The sequence below is a fragment of the Pavona decussata genome, unplaced genomic scaffold, assembly GCF_977016875.1.
Source record: "Pavona decussata unplaced genomic scaffold, jaPavDecu1.1 SCAFFOLD_140, whole genome shotgun sequence".
Taxonomy (NCBI): domain Eukaryota; kingdom Metazoa; phylum Cnidaria; class Anthozoa; order Scleractinia; family Agariciidae; genus Pavona; species Pavona decussata.
In genome coordinates, this window is record NW_028145553.1 from 1,290,001 (window position 1) to 1,310,238 (window position 20,238).

General features: G+C 40.8%; 2 protein-coding genes across 2 annotated transcripts in view; one reads left to right on the forward strand and one right to left on the reverse strand.

The window, feature by feature from the left end:
• Positions 1 to 8,561, forward strand: part of LOC146466883 (chymotrypsinogen A-like) — a 15,546-nt gene extending 6,985 nt beyond the window's left edge. Inside the window, exons 3-5 of the mRNA XM_085126689.1 lie at positions 233 to 433; positions 5,778 to 6,028; positions 6,932 to 8,561. Coding sequence (XP_084982815.1) covers positions 233 to 433; positions 5,778 to 6,028; positions 6,932 to 7,231 — 752 coding nt within the window. The 3' untranslated portion in view covers positions 7,232 to 8,561. The remainder of the gene's footprint in view (positions 1 to 232; positions 434 to 5,777; positions 6,029 to 6,931) is intronic.
• Positions 8,562 to 12,488: 3,927 nt separating this feature from the next.
• Positions 12,489 to 15,916, reverse strand: LOC146466884 (uncharacterized). Its single transcript, XM_085126649.1, has 3 exons — positions 15,726 to 15,916; positions 14,042 to 14,152; positions 12,489 to 13,307 (listed from the first exon to the last, which is right to left on the reverse strand). The coding sequence occupies exons 1-3, from the start codon at positions 15,858 to 15,860 to the stop codon at positions 13,140 to 13,142; spliced, it is 414 nt and encodes a 137-aa protein (XP_084982775.1). The 5' UTR covers positions 15,861 to 15,916; the 3' UTR covers positions 12,489 to 13,139.
• Between the last annotated feature and the right edge of the window lie 4,322 nt (positions 15,917 to 20,238).

Consider the following 20,238-nt stretch of genomic DNA (forward strand, 5'->3'; position numbering starts at 1 on the left):
ATAGCATTCACTTAAACGGTCATTCATCTGTAGACGCAAAATTGCTAATTAGATTGAACTTGAAAATCATAATGAACAGGAACATTGGGAAGTACTATTTAAAACGTTTATTATAATGGCTGTAGCTAAGGATTTATCTAGAACGCCCATAAAAGAACTGACACAAACGAAATGCTACACTGCACCTTGAGATTCGGAATGTATAACAACAACAACATAAATTTTCCTTTAGAAAATGCTGGTTGTGGAACGAAGGCACACCAGACAGTATGGGGCACGATGACAAGACCCGGAGCTTGGCCTTGGCAAGTGTCCCTAAAACACCGATTCAAGGGCCATTCATGCGGAGGGTCTATTATTGGTCAGCGGTGGATCTTAACAGCGGCCCACTGCTTTGATGGTCAAAGTCATAAAGATTTCAATATTGTTGCAGGTTAGAATCTTTATCTACAACCAAAAAATCCATTTGGGTTATTTTCGTTATTCAACTTTTAAAGCAGAGTTTTATCCATGTGTTCACTTATTCATTGTGGTAGGGTGTTTTTTTGGAAGTTTGAGTTCTGTGAAGAAATAGGAAGCTGTTTCTTACATGCGATACAAACCGCGCAATCGGTCAATCGGGACCGAAGCAAAAATATGAAAAGCAAGCCAAATACTCAACAAGTGCAAAGCGCAGCACAAGATGTGTGATGGCGTGGAGGGCCTGGACGCGTGGAGTGGCGGGAACATTATGTATTCACAATATATATTCTCACGTTTTGCACTATGTAGATTAGTATAAGCGGAACGCCGAACGGGCATTAACGGTTGCCCAGGATTAAGCGTGTAATATGACTAAAGGACATTAAATTGGCGACGAGGATAAAAGTGGAATGGCCGTCAACATTGGATACAAGCAATTTCCCGAATTCGATGTTCGGAAAGACCCTGAAAACGTCTACGCTCGTTTTGTAAAATATGCCAAACGATTCAAAGACAACCACTTGAAAGCCTACAACATCACAGACAAGGCACAACAACGGTCGTTACTCTTAGATTCGATTGGTGAAAGCACTCTCGATATATTTGAACAGCTTGGTGACACAGGAACGGATCTGGACGGAGCCATCAACGCGCTACTAAACAAGTTCAAAGAATCGCAAAACCAGCTGTTCAATATTCACAAATTTCGTTGCATCAAACAAGGCAAAGACGAAACCTGGGATTCGTTCATCTCTAAGCTCACAGCAGAAGGTGAACACTGTGATTTTCCGGCAGGCTGGTTAGATACTGAGATATGATAGAGAACGGTAAATCGAAGAGGGTGAGGAGAAAGTTGTTACAAGACCAGCTAACGTTAGTCGAAGCTCTTAAATACGCCAGAGGCCTCGAAAGCGCCGATCAACACGCTACGAAAGTAGAGAGTCAAGCGCCAAATGATGTTACCGTCAAGCAAGAAGTCGATAAAATCACAGCGGACAGAAGTAAGGAAAAATCGTGCTTTAACTGCGGGAAACATTGGCCGCACCAAGGTGGACCAAGAAAATGCCCGGCTTTTGGAAAGCAGTGTACACGATGCGGGAGAAGAAACCATTTTGCGAAATGGTGTAAAAGCAAGCAAGAAGTTAAGGCCACAAGGGACCTAGGGCAAGCAGGCGAGCAAAGATCTGACACGTCGTCTGACAGCAGTGACGAAGGGTCCACGTGCATTCTGCAAGAGGTAAACCCTATGGGACCATCGGACAATAGGCCCCTAAAGAAAGTGCTAATTCGTGGCGTTGGCGTCACGGTACTACCTGACAGCGGTGCTACGGTCAACGCTATGGATGAGTCAACGTTCAAGAAATTCGGCCTGGACAAAAAAGTAAAGATCAGAAAATCAAGATGCCAAATAAAGCCGTACGGGGCTGCTTCAGAGGCAAACACGCTACCGGTGCTGGGTTGTTTTGAAGCGCTTACGGAATCTAAGACGAAAATGAAAGTGGTCACGTGGCAGCTAATAAAAGGAGATACCCAGACCGCACCGTTGCTTAGTTACATAGACGGAAGAGACCTTGGAATGATTCGGGTCACCAATGCTATTGCAAAGGAAAGCAATCAATCTGAAGAAACTGACAATGTGAAAGAAATCTTAGAGGAATTCAAGGACCGGTTCCAAGGAATTGGAAAGCTAAAGGGAATTCTGGTCGATTTGAATGTAGACCCCGACTTTAAGCCGGTCGCACAGCCACCACGCCGACAACCGTTCAGCGTACGTGAAAAGATGGAAGATGAAATACAACATCTCATTGACCAAGACATCATTGAAAAGGTCAGCGAGCCAACGGGATGGGTGTCACCACCTGTGGTTACCCCCAAGAAGGATCAGAGCCAAATACGCCTGAACGTGGACATGCGCGTGGCAAATCAAGCAATACCCCGCAGACACACCCAGCACCCCACGAACGATAGACGACGTGGTCAATGAACTTAGCGGATCAACTGTGTTTTCGCACCTGGGTATGAGCAAGGGATACCACCAACTGGAGCTTGATTTGAGCTCGAGGAACATTACGACATTTTCGACTCACATTGGCTTGTACAGATATAAGAGGCTGAACTATGGTACAAGATCAGCAGCAGAGATATTTCAAGAGACGATCAGGGAGGAATTGACTCACGACCTAAATGGAGTCTTTAACATTAGTGATGACATCATTGTACATGGGCGTGACACAAAAGAACACGATGCAAACCTGAAAGCGCTCCTTGAGAAGAGTCGCGAAAAGAATGTGACATTCAACAAAGCGAAATGTGAATTTAACAAAGATCGCGTGGTTTACTATGGCTTGATGTTCTCGAAAGATGGAGTATCGCCAGATCCGTGCAAGGTGAAAGCCATTAAGTCGGCGGAACGCCCTAGAAATGCCACGGAACTTAACTCGTTCCTCTGCACAGTCAGATATAGCTCACGATTCATGGAAGCCAGCCGGTATCAGAGGGCTGCCTGCAAACTCGGTGAACTAGTTACGGGAAGATTCGAGTGGAAGCAAGAACACTCTGAAGCATTCGAGGAACTCAAGGACATGCTTAGTAGCGATACGGTCCAAGCATACTTTGATCCCCAGGCGGAACACGAGCTCCACATCGATGGATGCCCTGTGGGGCTGGCCGCAACCCTCACGCAGAGAAAACCGGGGGAGCAGTGTTGGCGAGTCGTGCAGTATGCTAGTCGGAGCCTCACAGACCCGGAGAAACGGTACAGCCAGATCGAGTTAGAAGCTTTGGCCGGTGATTTCGGTTGCAAGAAATTTCATCTGTTCCTGTACGGGAGACCCTTTAAGATGGTGACAGACCACAAACCTCTGGAAAGTGTGTTCAACAAACCCACCCACACGACCTCGATCCGTGTCCAAAGGATCGTCAACCGTATGATGGACTATGACTTCGTGGTCGAGTACCGCCCGGGAAAGGAAAACATATCTGACTACACTTCACGGCACCCTGTGTCACTCCTCGAGTGTTCCAAGTTCGAAATGAGAACGACTAAGGAGGTACGCCATTATGTAAATTACGTTGTGACGTGCAACACGCCCAAAGCTGTCACCAGAGACCAAGTGAAGGAAGCTACTGATGAAGACCCGACACTAGTTGAATTGAAGAAGTGTATCAACCAAGGCTGGATAGACACAAAGGTTTCAAGCATACAGGGATACAGACACGTTTTCCATGAACTCACCATAGTAGACGGGATGGTCTTGAGAGGGGATAGGATTGTCGTACCGGCAAAACTTAGACAGAGGATGGTAGAGATAGCACATGAGGGGCATCAAGGGCTTGTACGGACAAAACAGCTCCTGAGAGCACATGTATGGTTTCCGGGAATGGACTCCCAATGTGACATGTTTGTGTCCACTTGCATCGCCTGCCAATCTAACACACCCCAAACACATCGCGAGCCACTGAAGATGACTGAACTACCTGGGGGACCGTGGGATAAGGTCAGCGTGGATTTTTGCGGGCCTATGGCTAATGGAGACCTCGCCCTCGTATTCTACTGCCAATATTCCAGATACCCAGTGGTCGAATTCGTGGGATCCACTAGTGAAAAGGCAACCATCCCGGTGTTCAAGAGGGTGTTTGACACATATGGAGTACCAGAGGAGATCAAATCGGATAACGGTCCACCTTTCAACAGCCATAAATTTGAAGAATTCTCACAAGAAGAAGGGTTCAAGCACCGGAAAGTCACACCAGGGTGGGCAGAAGCCAACGGCGACGTCGAAAGGTTTATGCAGAGAATAAAGAAGACTGCACGGATCGCTGCATTGGAAGGCAAACCGGTGAGGGATGAAGTGCGCAGGGGAGTCAGAGCATACAGAGCAACTGAACATGCGACCACCGGAGTCAGCCCGAACAAACTCATGTTCGGAAGGGAACTACGGGGAAAATTCCCAGAGGTCAAGCGACAACCTAAACATCCGGATCCGCCACAACGACAAAAAACGGAAACTGAAAATGAAGCAGTACGCGGATAAGAGAAGACACACAGCTGTGATGAAAATCAAAGTCGGAGATACGGTATTGTGCAAACAAGAACGGAAACACAGCTTAACGCCCCTGTATGACTCGGACCCGATGGTGGTTATTGGTGTCAAGGGAAGCATGATCACAGCCAAGAACGATGTGAAAATTCGTACCAGGAACTACGCGGATTGGAAGCTGCTTAAGAACGGGTGTAGAGAATCGGTTCAGTGTGACGACTCCGACAGTGAAGACGCATTTGAGCCGGACGCCGTTACCGTGGATAGAGCAGGTTCGGAGCAGCCCGGTACAGACCGCGGTGAAAACGCGGTGCCAACGGATAGAATACGCGAACCTCAGCATGGACAACAGCAGCCCAGAGCCTATTCTCGATCAGACCATGATAGTGACCGTGAGCAAAGACATGCAGCCCGTGACAGGCCCAGGAGGAAAATAACGTCTACAAAGGACACTAGATACAAAAACTTTGTCTGTGAATAACAATATTTATTCGTTTATTTTGTTGTATTTTGCACCACATAGACTAATGCACCCTTGAACTTTATCCGCAAATGGGGGAGAGATGTGATGGCGTGGAGGGCCTGGACGCGTGGAGTGGCGGGAACATTATGTATTCACAATATATATTCTCACGTTTTGCACTATGTAGATTAGTATAAGCGGAACGCCGAACGGGCATTAACGGTTGCCCAGGATTAAGCGTGTAATATGACTAAAGGACATTAAAACATGCACTCGGTGCAAAACGCGAGAAAACACGTTAAGCGAAATAATGACTGGTTTGGGTTTGTTTCTGATTGAGTAATAATGATTGTGATGATTATCGTAACGTAACATATCCCTAGCTTAAAAACGCCATTTAATCTGTTATTGAAAAGAAGTGCAAAATGGCTTATTAAAGCCAAAATTTTAGTTTTGTCAGGAGACGTGCATGTAAGTTAGTGTAAAAACGTCAACTCAAAGCATCTTTGCCCAAAGAGGAGCAGGAGAGCAGGGATGGCGCAGTGGTGAGAGCACTTGCCTCCCACCAATGTGGCCCGGTTTCGATTCCCGGACTTGACGTCATATGTGGGTTGAGTTTGTTGTTGGTTCTCTTCCCTGCTCCGAGGGCTTTTCCCGGGTTCTCCGGTTTTCCTCCCTCCACAAAAACCAACATTCTCAAATTCCAATTCAATCTCGAAACCGAGGGCCACAGGTTTGTCAGTCATCAGACTGTTAAGTGTCACCCTCGTTAAACAAAGTTTATTCAATGCCCTTGATTGTATTTTCGTCAGGTGAACATCATCTCTATACCACAGACGGCTTTGAGCAAGAGATTTCCATCGGACGCCTCTTCAAACATCCTCGGTACAACGCAAGTAGCCTCCATAACTACGACATAGCATTACTGAAGTTGGAAACGACACTACAGTACAACGACCGCGTGACACCAATCTGCCTCCCGGAGATGGACTTTGACCCTGGAACAAAATGCTTTGTGACCGGATGGGGGACAACTGCAAACAGTGCTAAAAGAATTCCCAAGGTATACAATACTGATATCCCGGAGAATAGGGGAATTTCTGAAAAAGTGTTCTTGTACGAGAGATTTGCACACACAAACGGAAGGTCATAATTTTCTTGCCAATTTCCAAGTAGTTTTCAGGGATGTTGTTTGCTGGGTATTAACTCAAAAAGGAACTTAACAGTACTTGGATTTAAAGGGGAAGCATCACGCAAATTTGCTGTCATTTCAAAACTCAAAAATGTTTATCTGTCAGCGGCAACAAAGAAATAATTGCCAAGTTTGTTATAAATTATCACCCCAGTGCAATAAAACTGTCGATTAGTGCCTCTGGCCAGAGACAGAGTAGGTCGGAATGGACTGAAACTTGAAAAATGTTAGGCTAATGTTTTTCAAGTTCTCGCATTTTTGTTTCCAAAATGCGCTGGAACAGATCACGAGTTGTTCCTTTCAAGAATTGAGTTGATTTCTTTCCTCTTATCATTCTAGAATTATTTGGCAGGTGATTGAAGGTCTTTTTTTCATCATTTTTTACAAAAGATGCCAAAACCCCATGATACTTACCCTTTAAGTCTTAGGTGATTTTGCGTAAGGCTAACAAGGACGCTTTTTACGTAAAGCCGTTTGCGTAGGACGTAACGTTGAACCTCCTATTGGATACAGTGAGCGGCACTCTTAGCTATGCAATGTTTTGGTGCACATTAGTTGCTTAATTTCAGTCACTCGTCATTGTAAAATTGCTATGCGTGCCCGGATATCAGTAGATGCTGTCTAAAAATGGGTTAAAGTACGCAAAGTAATATTCTTGCCCTTTTATTTTCCTTCAGGTACAAGATCTAGGACGATAATTCCCATCTGTTTCATACAGGGTTTTTCTGGTTTAAGTACGTTGTCATAATAGTAGCACATCATTGCATTTTGCAGGTCTTAAAACAAGCCAAACTTCCTCTTGTGTCACGCATCCCTTGCAAGAGAAGCTACAGGGACTGGCAGTCTCTGGGTTTTCGTGTCACGAAACACATGCGCTGTGCAGGCTACCCTAAAGGAGGAGTCGGCGCATGTCAAAGCGATATCGGAGGACCACTGGCCTGTGAGAAAAACCAACAATGGTACCTGCTGGGCGTGGTCAGTTGGGGTGCCGGCTGCGGACAGGATGGGTATGGGGTGTACGCTGACGTGTTCAAGCTCAAGAAATGGATACGTCGTACAATGAGAGATTCATAATCCTGCGCGATCAACGTATTGTAGTATTCTAAACATTGTTTTGGCTCGTGCAGTGAGAAACAAGGTTCGCACATATACTGGATAATTTTAAAACTGAGCGATCCATAATAACCACTAACTACTTCTAAAGTTTTCAAAGAATAGGCCATTTCCGAGTTGCTGTGAACCTCATTATGAAAGCGAGGCTAAGTGCAAAAGTTTTTCATGTGATAAATAACAATTATTCCACGAGCGCGTGTTGGATACAAGATGATAAATACGCGCCGCGTTGGCTATAATCATCTCATATCCAACAAGCGCGAGTGGAATAATTGTTTTATTAAAAACAATCAAGAATTGTTGCTATATCTTGCTGATTTCGCTTTGAAAGAGCAACCAGAAGACAATTCAATGGTCACCATTCCTCGGGCATGGTATAATGGCTCATATACCATGGCCGCTAAGCCAATCAAATCTCTGGAATTGCGTTATACAATGATCCAGTTTTAATAATTAGTTTTGTTTGCACAATTTTCATAATAAAGACTTTGTACTTAGCCTCGCATTCATAATGAAGCTGATAGTTGCTAATAGGTCAATAACTCGACAGATAATTTTTTTTATCTGCAATTAGACGGGTAATATGTCATCAATGCTACTATTCGTTTCTATTTATACCAAGTGGCTCTATGGCTTGCGACCGGCTTTTTTATTTTAATCTTGTAGCCTCCCGAGGAAGGTTTGTTTCCAAAAGCCAAGCTATCGGACATTTTTTTATGCATATACTATTCAGTTTATGCATCCACTTTTTTTTTCGTCTTTTGCTTTTTACTTCCATAAGGATACGTCTTGTCGTCTATAATTTTTTATCTCAAGCATTTTCAGTTACTGATCCAGGACCGAGTTGTCCGAAAGCCGATTAACGCTAATCCACGATTAAAAATTAACCGAGGTTTTCAACTCGTTCATTTAAGATAATTTTGAAGGCTCATTTTAATCTTATGGTAAAGAAAAGTTAAAGGCAAAACTGAGGGACAAAAATCTTTTGGATGAATCCTTACGGATTAGTAAATATGCTCGAATCAAAGTTCACGTTAACCCAGGATTAGCTTAATCGGGCTTTGAACAACTCAGCCCAGGTCTGTAAAAGGTCCAGCATGTCTTATCCTTTTGTTTCTGCGGTTTTGCCACATTTTTGAATTTTTGTCACCTGTTGGCCTGTGATTGTTGTTAGTTTCTCTAAATACAATACTAAGCTAATAAAATAAATAGTTTTCAATAGTTTTCAAGAAAACAAAGTATCGTAGCTATAATTTTGTGGCAAAAACAAAGTGGTTAGGTTGTGTCCAAACGTTTTGAAAGCGTGCATGGGTCGTACGGTCGAGCCACGCCCACAAAATGAAATTGTCAGTTGTGGCTTTTATCCCCACCCCTCCCCTTAAGAGTCGAACATTGAAGGGACTTCATACAAAACAACCCCATGACGAGAGTATTTAGCACATTCCCTTGCTCCAGGTCAACAACCCTTCAACCGTCAACACTTGACGATAAACGCTTTCACTCCTAACCTTAAGATAAAATAAAAATTTTCATAAAATCTTGTGGTGAAGTAAAACTTGCTCGTGTGTAGTAGACTGCGTTCGAGAAACTTAGGAAAACTAGTCAAGAAAGCCTAAAACTCGTCATTTGTTTACACGGACAAATTTAACTCAGCAGTAAGGATTAAACGAAGTTAGCCGAAAATTGTTCAGCCTGCACCCACGAACAATTTAAGGTTGTCAAAAGTGTCGGGAAGGAAACCTTGCTCGTGTGGAAACTGGCTAAACCTGCCCGCGACCCGTCCTATAATTTATCACTTTCTTCCGGGGTCTGATAGGCTTTGTTATAATTAGGACTCAAATTTCTGCAAGGCTGATCGGACTGCGTAGAAAACTTAACACAACAGTGATATGATAGAGACCAAACCGAGAATCAACAGAATGCGGCAACCGTGGACAGCTGTTTCGAGCTGGTTGGCTCTCGTCAGCACGGTGTAGCACAGCAAAAAGTAGAACCACCAACGCGAGTCGAGTGGTCTACCAAATGCACCTGGTAGTGATTTCGGATGGGCCCGATTTCAGTTCTTTTGTTCATCGTTCGTAGTCACGTGCTATGACGTGGACAGATGCCTGAATTTGGGCCCATCCGAAATTACCAGCCACGATGAATCATGAGTCACTTTCAATCATGAGACACTTTTTAGGCCTCCCATAGGAACCAGGAACAAAGAAACAGCAAGCAAAAGATCAAGTCAGGGTGAGTGTTAAACAGAATTTCGCTGTCAGGGCGTTATTTGCACTTAAAATGATTCCCAAGGGAGTTTCACGACATACCGAGATCCCTAGGGATATAAACAGGTGAAAAATGCCTACTTCAAAATTTCGTCAGTTTTGGCCAAAAACCATGGTCTTACCCCTTGAAATAGTCAATTTTTGGACGTCATACAAATACCTTTTTGAAACCTTAAGCTTCCAATCGAATCATCAAGTCCGAAAAGGTCCCCTGAGAAATTTTAATGGTTCACAAGAGAGTTTTACGATACGCCGAGATCCCTAGGGACATAAACAAGTGAAAAATGCCGACTTCAGCATTTGGTCATAATTGACCAAAAACCATGGATTTACTCCTTGGAAAAAAAGTTGATTTTTGGACGAGATAAAAATTTTCTTTAAAAAGCTTCCAATCTAATCAGTGTGTCCGGGAACGTCCTATGACACACTTTTTAGGCCTCCCAAGGGACCAGGGATAAAGACATAGCACACAAAAGATGAAGTCAGGGTGAGAGTTAAACAGAAAGTTCTTTGTCAGGGCGTTATTTGCACTTAAAAATGCTTCCAAAGGCAGTTTTACGACACGCACTGATCGCTGGGGACATAAACAAGTGAAAAATTCCGACTACAAAATTTGGTTATTTTTGGCTAAAAATCATGGACTTACCCCTTCGAAGAACGTCGATTTTTGGACGAAATACTAATGTTATTTTAAAAGCTTCCAATCGAATCAGTGTGTCCGAAAACGTCCCCTGAGAAACTTTTTAGGTTCCCAAGGGAGTTTTACGACTCGCCGAGATCCCCTGGGACATAAACAAGTGTAAAATAACGACTTCAAAATTAGGTCATATCTGGCCAAAAACCATGGACTTACCCCTTGGAAAAAAGTCAATTTTTGGACAAAATACAAATATTCTCTTAAAAGCTGCCAATCAAATTAGTGGGTTCGTAATCGTCCCGTGAGACACTTTTTAGGTTCCCAAGGGACCAAGGAAAAAGATATAGCCAACAAAAGATGAAGTCAGGGTGAGAGTTAAACAGAAAATTCTTTGTCAGTTCGTTATTTGAAATTCAATTGATTCCCAATGGAGTTTTACGACACGCAGAGAAAAAACGCTGACTTTAGAGTTTGGTCAGTTTTTGCCAAAAACCATGTACAAAAAGGTCTTCCCTTGGAAAAAAGTCGATTTTTGGACGAAATCCTAATCTTCTTTTAAAAGTTTCCAATCGAATCAGTGTGTCCGAAAACGTCCCCTGAGAAACGTTTTAGGTCTCCCAAGGGACCAGGAACAAAGACATAGCCCCCAAAAGATGAAGTCATGGTGAGAGTTAAACAGAAAATTCTTTGTCAGGTCGTTGTGTGCGCTTAAAATTGATTCCCAAGGGAGTTTTACGACACCTCGAGGTCCTTAGGGGCATAAACAAGTAAAAAAATGCGGACTTCAAAATTTGGTCATTTTTGGCCAAAAACTATTGTCTAACCCCTTGGAAAAAAGTCGATATTTGGACGAAATGCAAATATTCTTTAAGCTTCCAATCCAATCAGTGCGTTCGTAAACGTCCCCTGAAACACTTTTTAGGTCTCCCGAGCGACCCGGGACAAAGAAATAGCACACAAAAGATGAAGTCAGTACAGTGGAACCTCGATTTAACGAACCTCTATTTAACGAAGTCCTCGATATAACGAACGATATTCTATGTCCCGGCCAAAGTTACAGTGAAATGTATGGAATAGAACCTCGATATAACGAACCTCGATATAACGAATTCTTCGATATAACGAACATAATCCGGAAGCCCAAACGTAAAATCTACCTCGATATAACGAATTGCAATGTCAACACGCGACAGAAGATAAACGCTGAACAGATCAACACTCTGAAAGTGTCGTTTTTTTTGTAAACAAAAGCTGCGCGTCTGCTCAAAAGTGAAAATAAGTGCCACTGAAAGCCACCATGCTTCATGAATTGCATCTCAAAACGCGGCACTTCTGGGTGACGAGAATTGCATTGAATTGCGTGACAGAAGTCACCTGTGTTGAACATCAATCATTACCTATGACCTCGATATAACGAACATTTTGGTCGTTTCCCCTCAAGTTCGTTATATCGAGGTTTTCGATATAACGAACCCTCGATTTAACGAACAAATTTGGACGGTCCCCAGCGACTTCGACTTAAACAAATTCTTTGTCAGGGCGTTATTTGCAGTTAAAAATGATTCCCAAGGCAGTTTTACGATAGGCCCAGATCCCTTGGGACGTAAACTAGTGAAACATCCCGACTTCAAAATTTGGTCATTTTTGGCCAAAAACTATTGTCTAACCCCTTGGAAAAAAGTCGATATTTGGACGAAATGCAAATATTCTTTTAAAAGCTTCCAATCCAATCAGTGCGTTCGTAAACGTCCCCTGAGACACTTTTTAGGTCTCCCGAGCGACCCGGGACAAAGAAATAGCGCACAAAAAATGAAGTCAGTATGAGACTTAAACATAAAATTCTTTGTCAGGGCGTTATTTACAGTTAAAAATGATTCCCAAGGCAGTTTTACGATAGGCCCAGATCCCTTGGGACATAAACTGGTGAAACATCCCGACTTCAAAGTTTGGTCATTTTTGGCCAAAAACCTTGGAAAAACGTCGATTTTTGGACGAAATACAAATATTCTTTTCAAAGCTTCCAATCAAATCATTATGTCCGAAAACGTCCCCTGAGACATTTTTTTTCTGTTTTCTGAAACTTGTTATGCCTTGTTTGCTATTCTCTAAAAATGTCCTCGCTTGCTGCAAATGTTGGGAAAAAAATAAGCGCCCGCTTACATGGGTGCAAAATTAAATAAGCGCCCAGGGCGGTTAATCCAATAAATATGGTATTCATATTAATTGAGATCGCGATTGGTTTTATATTCTAATCACCCTGAAACGATTATAAAATATTTAGTTACTAATCTTAATAATCAAAAACACAGCATCAGGAGCGGGCATCTAGTTTATTGATACCAGGATGCAGCGAGCGTTACATCACAAAGAAAATACAGCGGTGGGTAAACCAAAAAATTAAAGCAAGGTTGAAAAAGATGTTTTAAGTGGCTCTTGCATAACTTACAAAACCTTAAATAGCCAACTAGCCCTCGGGGATTCATCATACCTACAAGCACGCCTAAAATACTTCTACAATCAACACGAATCATACATAATGAACATACTTAGTGTAATTAGCAAAACGTTACAAAATATATTTCGTTTCAGTTCTAGTTGATTGAGGAACTCAAGTATCGTGGGGTCATTATTTTTATTTTTTGTAATAACGAAGCAAGTGCGAATGTCTTTAATTACTCATTTGAAAACTCTTCCATCCCGCTCTTTGTTTGTTTACGTACGATTATAATATCAGTGCTAACTTTTTGCTATGTGAATATAACTTACACATGGTCTCAGCAGAAGCATGCTATTAAAAATTACACTCCTGTGTTAAAGTAAAGGTGACGTATCTATAACCAAGAACAATAAGAACCTTATTTTATCACCACGATTATGTATTTATCACTGTTTATTAAACCGCTTTTTGTTTTACTACGGAACAAAGTGAAACTACTCTGCCGTATTCATGACCACGTGCTGTTTAGACGCCGACGTCCCCTGACCCCGGTTCCTCAGTAGGAGGAGGAGGGGGAGGAGGAGGGGGAGGAGGAGGAGGAGCGGGAACGACGCATTTGTAAGGCTTGATTATCAGGTTTCCTGGAGCTCGTCGGCATTCCAGTCCCTTCTGACACTGCTTGAAACACAACAACTATGGACAAATAAAAATAAATTGTAGTGTCAGTTGCGTTCTTGCCAACAATGCAAGGATAAAAGACATAATTCTGGGCCGGTTGTGGAGTCATGCTTGAAATGAACACAGCAGTGCACATAACAAGGTGAAGACGAGCATTGTGAGGGTGAAATGTCTTACCGAATAATTAACGCGCTGCAATTTATTCATTTGAATTTATAATACTATTAGCACGTAATCGTAATGTGTCTTTTTAAAAAGCAAATGACATTTAAAACCTAGGAGGCGGACCTTGACAGTCTAGGAAAACTATAGGCTAACGTGCTTTTTTTTAAAATTAATTTTCAATCTGTGAGCCAAGCTTGTTAGGTTCAATGCAAGGGAACATCATGGCTTCTTTTAGCGGAAAGTTATACTCCAAACGATAGCATTGTGGGTGTAATAATAAAGACGTTTTCAGTGGAGTGTCACCAATAATTTCGCGTTTGGTTAACAAAATTCGCGCCACTTTCCAAACCAATGAGAAGCAAAACTTAAACCAATCGCTATTTACCCGCACGCTTTTTCTCGCGCCTCGCGCAGGTTACACGTATTTTCTTGAAGTTCTATTGGTCCAATGCACTGTGTTCATTTGTTGTGATTGGTCAGAGTAATTACCGGTACTTTGGTTTTGATTTGACGACACTCAACAGAAAACCGCTCTTGAATTCTACTGAGGCAATATAATAAAAAACGGACAGGTTTTAACTTACGGAACTGAAACTGCAGGATTCGCCCTCAAACCTCAAACGGTAGCAATTCGAATAGAACTTCGACACCTTGAAACAGCATTCTCCACTTCCACAATCACTATCAGAATCGCACTGGAAAAAATATCGTCAGTTAGGTCACTGCTCACTGAGATATATCAGAACAAATAAGTATCGATAAGGACCATAAACAGTAGATCCCATTGTTTCAAATAATCTGTTGGACGGTAAAGAACCCACACACTGTTCGAAAAGAGTAGGGGACGCAGTTCCTGGTGTGGTGGTTGATCTCTATCTCTGATTTCATATGTCTTTCACATTCATGCGTGGGTTGGGTGGTAGCGGCCTTTACATGCTGATACCTGATCTCACCCCACAGAAGAACTGTAAACCGCTATGAGATTATGTGATATGCGCGGCATGCGCATGTAAATAAATTACCATATCAAATACGAGTAGGAGTGTCTCATCTGATTTCCCAATACCGAGAAGAGAGTTGAAGAACGAGGAGCAGCCGAGATTATCTGATTATTCAAACATCTTCGAGGTGTTTCGGAATCGGACGAAACACTCTTTCGGGTGTTTGACATAGCTTCTCAAACCATCAATAATTCTCAGAGAAATTCATAGCAAAAGTTTACCAAATCTGATGATAATTAAGATCACTTATCCAAACCTCGTTCTTGGTAGTGATCTCTTTTATTTTTTCTTCTTGAAACTGATTATTGAGTTTGAGAGCGGTGGTAAAAGTGTTCGGCTTAATAACCGTCTTTTCTATACCGTGACAATCCGGTAATATAATTTATAAGCCCCGCGTTTAAGCTCGTTTAAAGAATGTTTTCAAGGGTTAATTTTCGGAGGGAATGACTCTCGGGGTGAGAGGGGGCTTACTATTGGAAGGAATGTTACGTTGAAAATGGATCAGAATTGACAGCTGGAACACTAACCTTCCAGCTTAAAACAGAAATTATGATTTTGAAATGAAATTGTTAATGTGAAAATTTAAAAGTAATGCAAAAACTCAAACTGCAAAGTGAAATGCAGTAGAAATGGTCCAATATAACATAGCCTGGAAGCTCTTTTAGTTTTAAACCTTAACTTCGAAAGCAACACATCAGTAGAGTAGAGTAAAGTTCTTTAACGTTGATTTGATTCCTCCACCTCCTATGACGCCCAAAATATAAAAAAAAATTGTTGAAAAATTCCCAATTTCATTCCGTAAAATGCTAAACATTAAATCACCTCAGGAGCTGTTCAAAGTTCACATGCAAAGTACTAACTTCACAAGTTGTATGATATCGACAAACTCGAAGATTATAACCTCCCCCTGTATAGAGTGCAGCATATTAAACCGATTCCACATGCAGGAATTCAAAGCCCTGCTTCGTATCTTTGATTTGAATGATCAAGATTTAATTTAGGAGACTTGAAAACTAAAAACCACCACTTAACTTGCCAAACAAACGAAGAGAACCTCAAGTTCTGTACTACTAGGAGATTTTGTTTGAATCATTGGAAACATTTTAGCCTCTTCCAGAGGAACCGCGCTGTTCTGTGTTTTGCACTTAGGCTTTCATCCTCAGACTTCAAAACACATGATCATTTAACCGTGCTAAAAGTCTCAAGTGGTGAACTCGACAGGGTTAGATGGCATCCTATCCTATGCTGGTAAAATGCAAGAGCTTACGTTTGACCAATAATGGCGTGCTTCCTTTTCGAATTCTTCTTCAGCTTGTTCATCTTCGATGAAATCCTCTTCCTTCAAGCATTCGACCACAAAGATCAATGCTAAGCAAATCCCCAAAAGAAACGCGAGCCGCATGGTGCTTGTACGAGTGCTTCCTTCAAGAACCAAGTGTAAATATGAAGATCATGGAACCTTCGATATCAATTTGAATTGAAATTATTGTATCGCCGTCAAAAGCAAATACAGCAGAGTAAACAAATTATCTTCGCTTGCGTCAAAACTAGAAAGGACAAATATTGCATTTATCTGGACCCAACAAAAAAGGAGAAAAACTCTATCTTGTAGGACACGCGGTAATGGTGCCTTGGTTAGGAAACTGTTAATGTTCAATCTGTTTGTATTGAACAGGAAAAAGAGAAGGAAAGAAATAGTTCATTGGAAGTCTTCTTTTGAAATCGAATTTCAAGAGCAAACGAAGACAAATGGGCGGATACCCATTGGCGCCTAAACAGCAAGGTGTAAAAACACTGATTATCAACGACACAAACAGAGAGCGATATACCTTCAATTTATAACTGAACAGCTGCAGAATAAAAAAAATGACAAAAAATAATTCGCATGATTACTTTGAAATTAGCAAGGATTTGGGAAAAGATATTATTTGAATTCTGTATCTTTTTTGCTTTCGTTTGCCCAGGCACAGCCACCTTGAAAAGCTGGTAGACATGATTTATAATAACGACATTTTTTTTAAACTAAACCTGGAAAAGCAAAAAGTAGTAATGAATAAATACGAAGAAAAGACTATTTGAACTTGTTTAAATAGCAATTTGAATTGTTCATATTGAATCGTTTTCCTTGACGCCGCATTAAAAGAAAGGTGACAATGAGCAAAGTACCAATCATTTAAAATAAAAACGGACAATTACGGTAGCTCTGTTTGAATTGAGCAAATTTATATATAAAAACGTAACATGGGCACCCAACGGATCGTTTTGGTTCGGAAGGCCCTTAATCCCCTACAATTTTCTAAAGGGAATTTTCACCACGAACTTTCATGATATGGAATATTTAAGGCCTAGTGTTTTCGGATTGATAAAAATGTTGTTTGGAGTACCGAAAAAAGGTCAGCTAAGATTTTCGGAAAGGAAATAAGACCTAAGGTTTTCGGGAAATGGTCAAAAATGCCCTACTAATTTCGAAAAGACTCAAGTTCCCCTAGAATGACCGAACAGATAAAAAATATTATAGTGCTACCTAAAATGAACCTATAGAGCTTTAAAGCCATTCCAGATTGCCTAATATAACGTTTCAAAGGATATTGTCGTTGGGTGCCCCTGACGTAAGTCAAACGTTGGTTCTGTGTTTAACATGATGGGAACGTTTCCTAGGCTCGATTACCAGCCGCTGATCAGGAAATGAGCCCGCGCTCACCCCCGAAGGAACAAAGTCCGGACTCGATAGAGCGGCGGAAATCAAGCCTAAATTTCCATGCTCGGCCGAATCGTTAACAAAATACAGCAAAGGAAAAAAGCTTCGGCGTTCAGTATTGCACCGACTTAAAAATTCAAGAACTTCGATAATATAATTAGAAACAGCTAAGCTGCAGGCGTAAATTTATAATTACAAAATATATAACGTGTACGCCGCTAACACGACAATCTGACAGAAATTTTATAATGTTTTTTATATATATTTTTTTACACTGGAATTATTTATTACCATGAAAATAAGACCAAAATCCATAGTCTATACTATTAGGATGATAATTATATTGCTAGTCAGAAATCCCATTCAAGCAACCATTGTATTATCTGTTAATTTGGGTACCGATCCAAATTAACTATTAATTTGGAAACCGATCCAAATTAACTATTAATTTGCATACCGAAGATATTTTGAAATAATGTATTCCTGACTAAATCAGCATTATTTTTTACCCTTAAATAATGCACAATATAATTAATAGGTAATACGACTACATGCTTGTCCAATTTGGAAATAATTAGATTCAAAAAAGTCCTCGGACTGCCAAATTGGACTCGGCCTACGGCCTCGTCCAATTTGGCAGTGCTCGGAATTTTTCTCATCCAATTATTTCCAAATTGGACAGCATGTAGTCCTATTACATATACAAATTAGGCTGATATTCAAAATGTATAGTATTAGGATGAAATTACGCCGAAATTCAAAGTGTATATAGTATTAGGATGCAGTAAGTACAAATTCATAGTATAAGGATCAAAAATACATCGAAATTCAAAGTGTATAGTATTGCGATGAAAATTAGACCAAAAACCATAGTCTATAGTATAGGGATAAAAATTGGGCGGAAAATCAAGTGTATGGCATAATAGGATGAAAGTTGGACTATAAAACCATAGTCTATAGTATTAGGAGTAAAATTAGGCAAAAATAATGGTTTATAGTATTAGGATGACAATTAGGCCGAAAAAGAAAGTGTATTGTATTAGGATGAAAACTGGACCAAAAACCAGAGCCTATAGTATTAGGATGAAACTAAGCCAAAATCATAGTCTATAGTTTTTGTATGAAAATTGGTCCAAAAGCATAGTCTGTAGTGTTAGGTTAAAAATTAGGATCAAATTCAAAGTTTATAGTATTACGAGGAAAATTGGACCAATTATTTTTTGGGCGTTTTTCTCTTTTCTAGAGTAATGCTGGTGTTGGTATTAGTATAGCCTAATTTTCATCCTTATACTATACGCTCTAATTTTTGCGCATTTTTATGCTTTTTTTGGAGTGATGGTGGTGTTGGTATTAGCATAGCCTAATTTTCATCCTAATACTATAAACTTTAATTTTCGGCTTTTGGCGCTTTTTTGGAGTGATTGCGATGTTGGTATTAGTTTTGTCAAATTGTCGTCCTATACTATACACTCTAGCTAATGTTCGGCTCAGGTTTGTCTCCTTTTTTAGAGTGATGGTAGTGATAGTATGAGGTTAGCTTTATTTTCTTCCCAATACTATAGACTCTTTGATTATTTCACTTTTCGCTTTCCTCCTGAAAAAAAAAACTTATTTACTTGTCGGGGCCTTGTTTTTCACTGACCTAAAACTAGTCAACAGCGCACTGTAGACCAGACAGACGACCGCTGTCAACCGGAATTTGAATGTTCCGATCTGGTTCTCTTGTTCGTTTTATTTATTTCTTTTCTTTTCTTTTTTTTTTGTCTTTGTTTTGTTGGTTTTGAAAAATGAAGTACTAAGTGTTCTCAGAGCAAAGTTTCTATATTGGCAATACTCAGGTCGCGAAATGTGTAAATTATTGTAAATATTAAATGAAAGCTATATATAGCTCGCTAAGTAGTATTCTACAGTTAGGTAAGCCGTTTTATAAATGGTAATGATCACTCTGCTTCCTTTATTTTCCTAAGGGCTTACGCCGGTGCCTCTCGCAGTTAAAGCAGGAAATTGCCACTTTTAATTCGTGTTGTTAACTTTCTTCCCCAATTGGTCAGAATAGCTAAAAATCTAGTAATAAGTTCCATTCGTTATCGTCTCAAATTCGCCAAAATAGCAAAAAAATTTAGAAGTAAGTTCCTTTCTTTTTCATGTTGAATTCGTCGAAAAAGAAAAAATCTAGCGTTAGGCGTTGGCGTTTTGTCTCAAATTCGTTAAAATAGCTAGACTTTTAGAACAAGTTCAGTCCTTTTTCGTATCTTATTCGTTTAAAATGACTGTCAATGTCCGCTTGGCGCACGGCTCTGTTCACCCTTCCCATCCCCTCCCTAGCTCGCCACTCCACCTCGTAGACTTGTGCGCCTGTCTCTTACAACTCACACTCCCTTTCACAGTTCATTCCTGATTTTCTTCTTCCCAAAACTTTATTTTTTTATTTTATTTTTATTTATAAGCTTCGCCAGAGGAGAAAAAAAAACATGGAGAATCCTCTGACAGGAGAGAACTCACAGAACTCCTTGCATAAATGAAATTACAGCATAATAATTAAGTACTGACAACTACAGTGTAACCTCTCCTTACGGACACCTCTCTATTACGGACAGTTCACTTGGTCCCTGAGAGACCGAAATCAATATAAAGCCTACCGCTCTAAAACGGACACCTCTATAATGCGGACACTTATCCCTGTCCCCTTGGAGTCCGTAATAAAGAGGTTCGACTGTTATTAACAACACATTTTAACTAATAATACAGGTAATGATCTGCTTTGATGACATTTTATGCAGACACTTTTGAACGTTTGAGGTACTGCGGGATCGTACACATTTAAAGTCAAATCTAGGTAATATGCCCTCAAATTAGCGGTTTTAAATACATCTATAGATTTTGTATTGTCTCTCAAGAAGTCTGGAAGCGTGTTAAATGCTCTTGAGGCTCTTGAGTAAAAACTGTTCTGGAACGTGACAGTCTTAGCTTTAGGTATATCTAGTAATATACTCTTAGTTGGAGCAGAACGCCTTGTAACTCTAATAGGTTGAGATATCTTAAAATTGGTGTAACGCCTACTTAAAGGGCGTTGAGCGTTGGG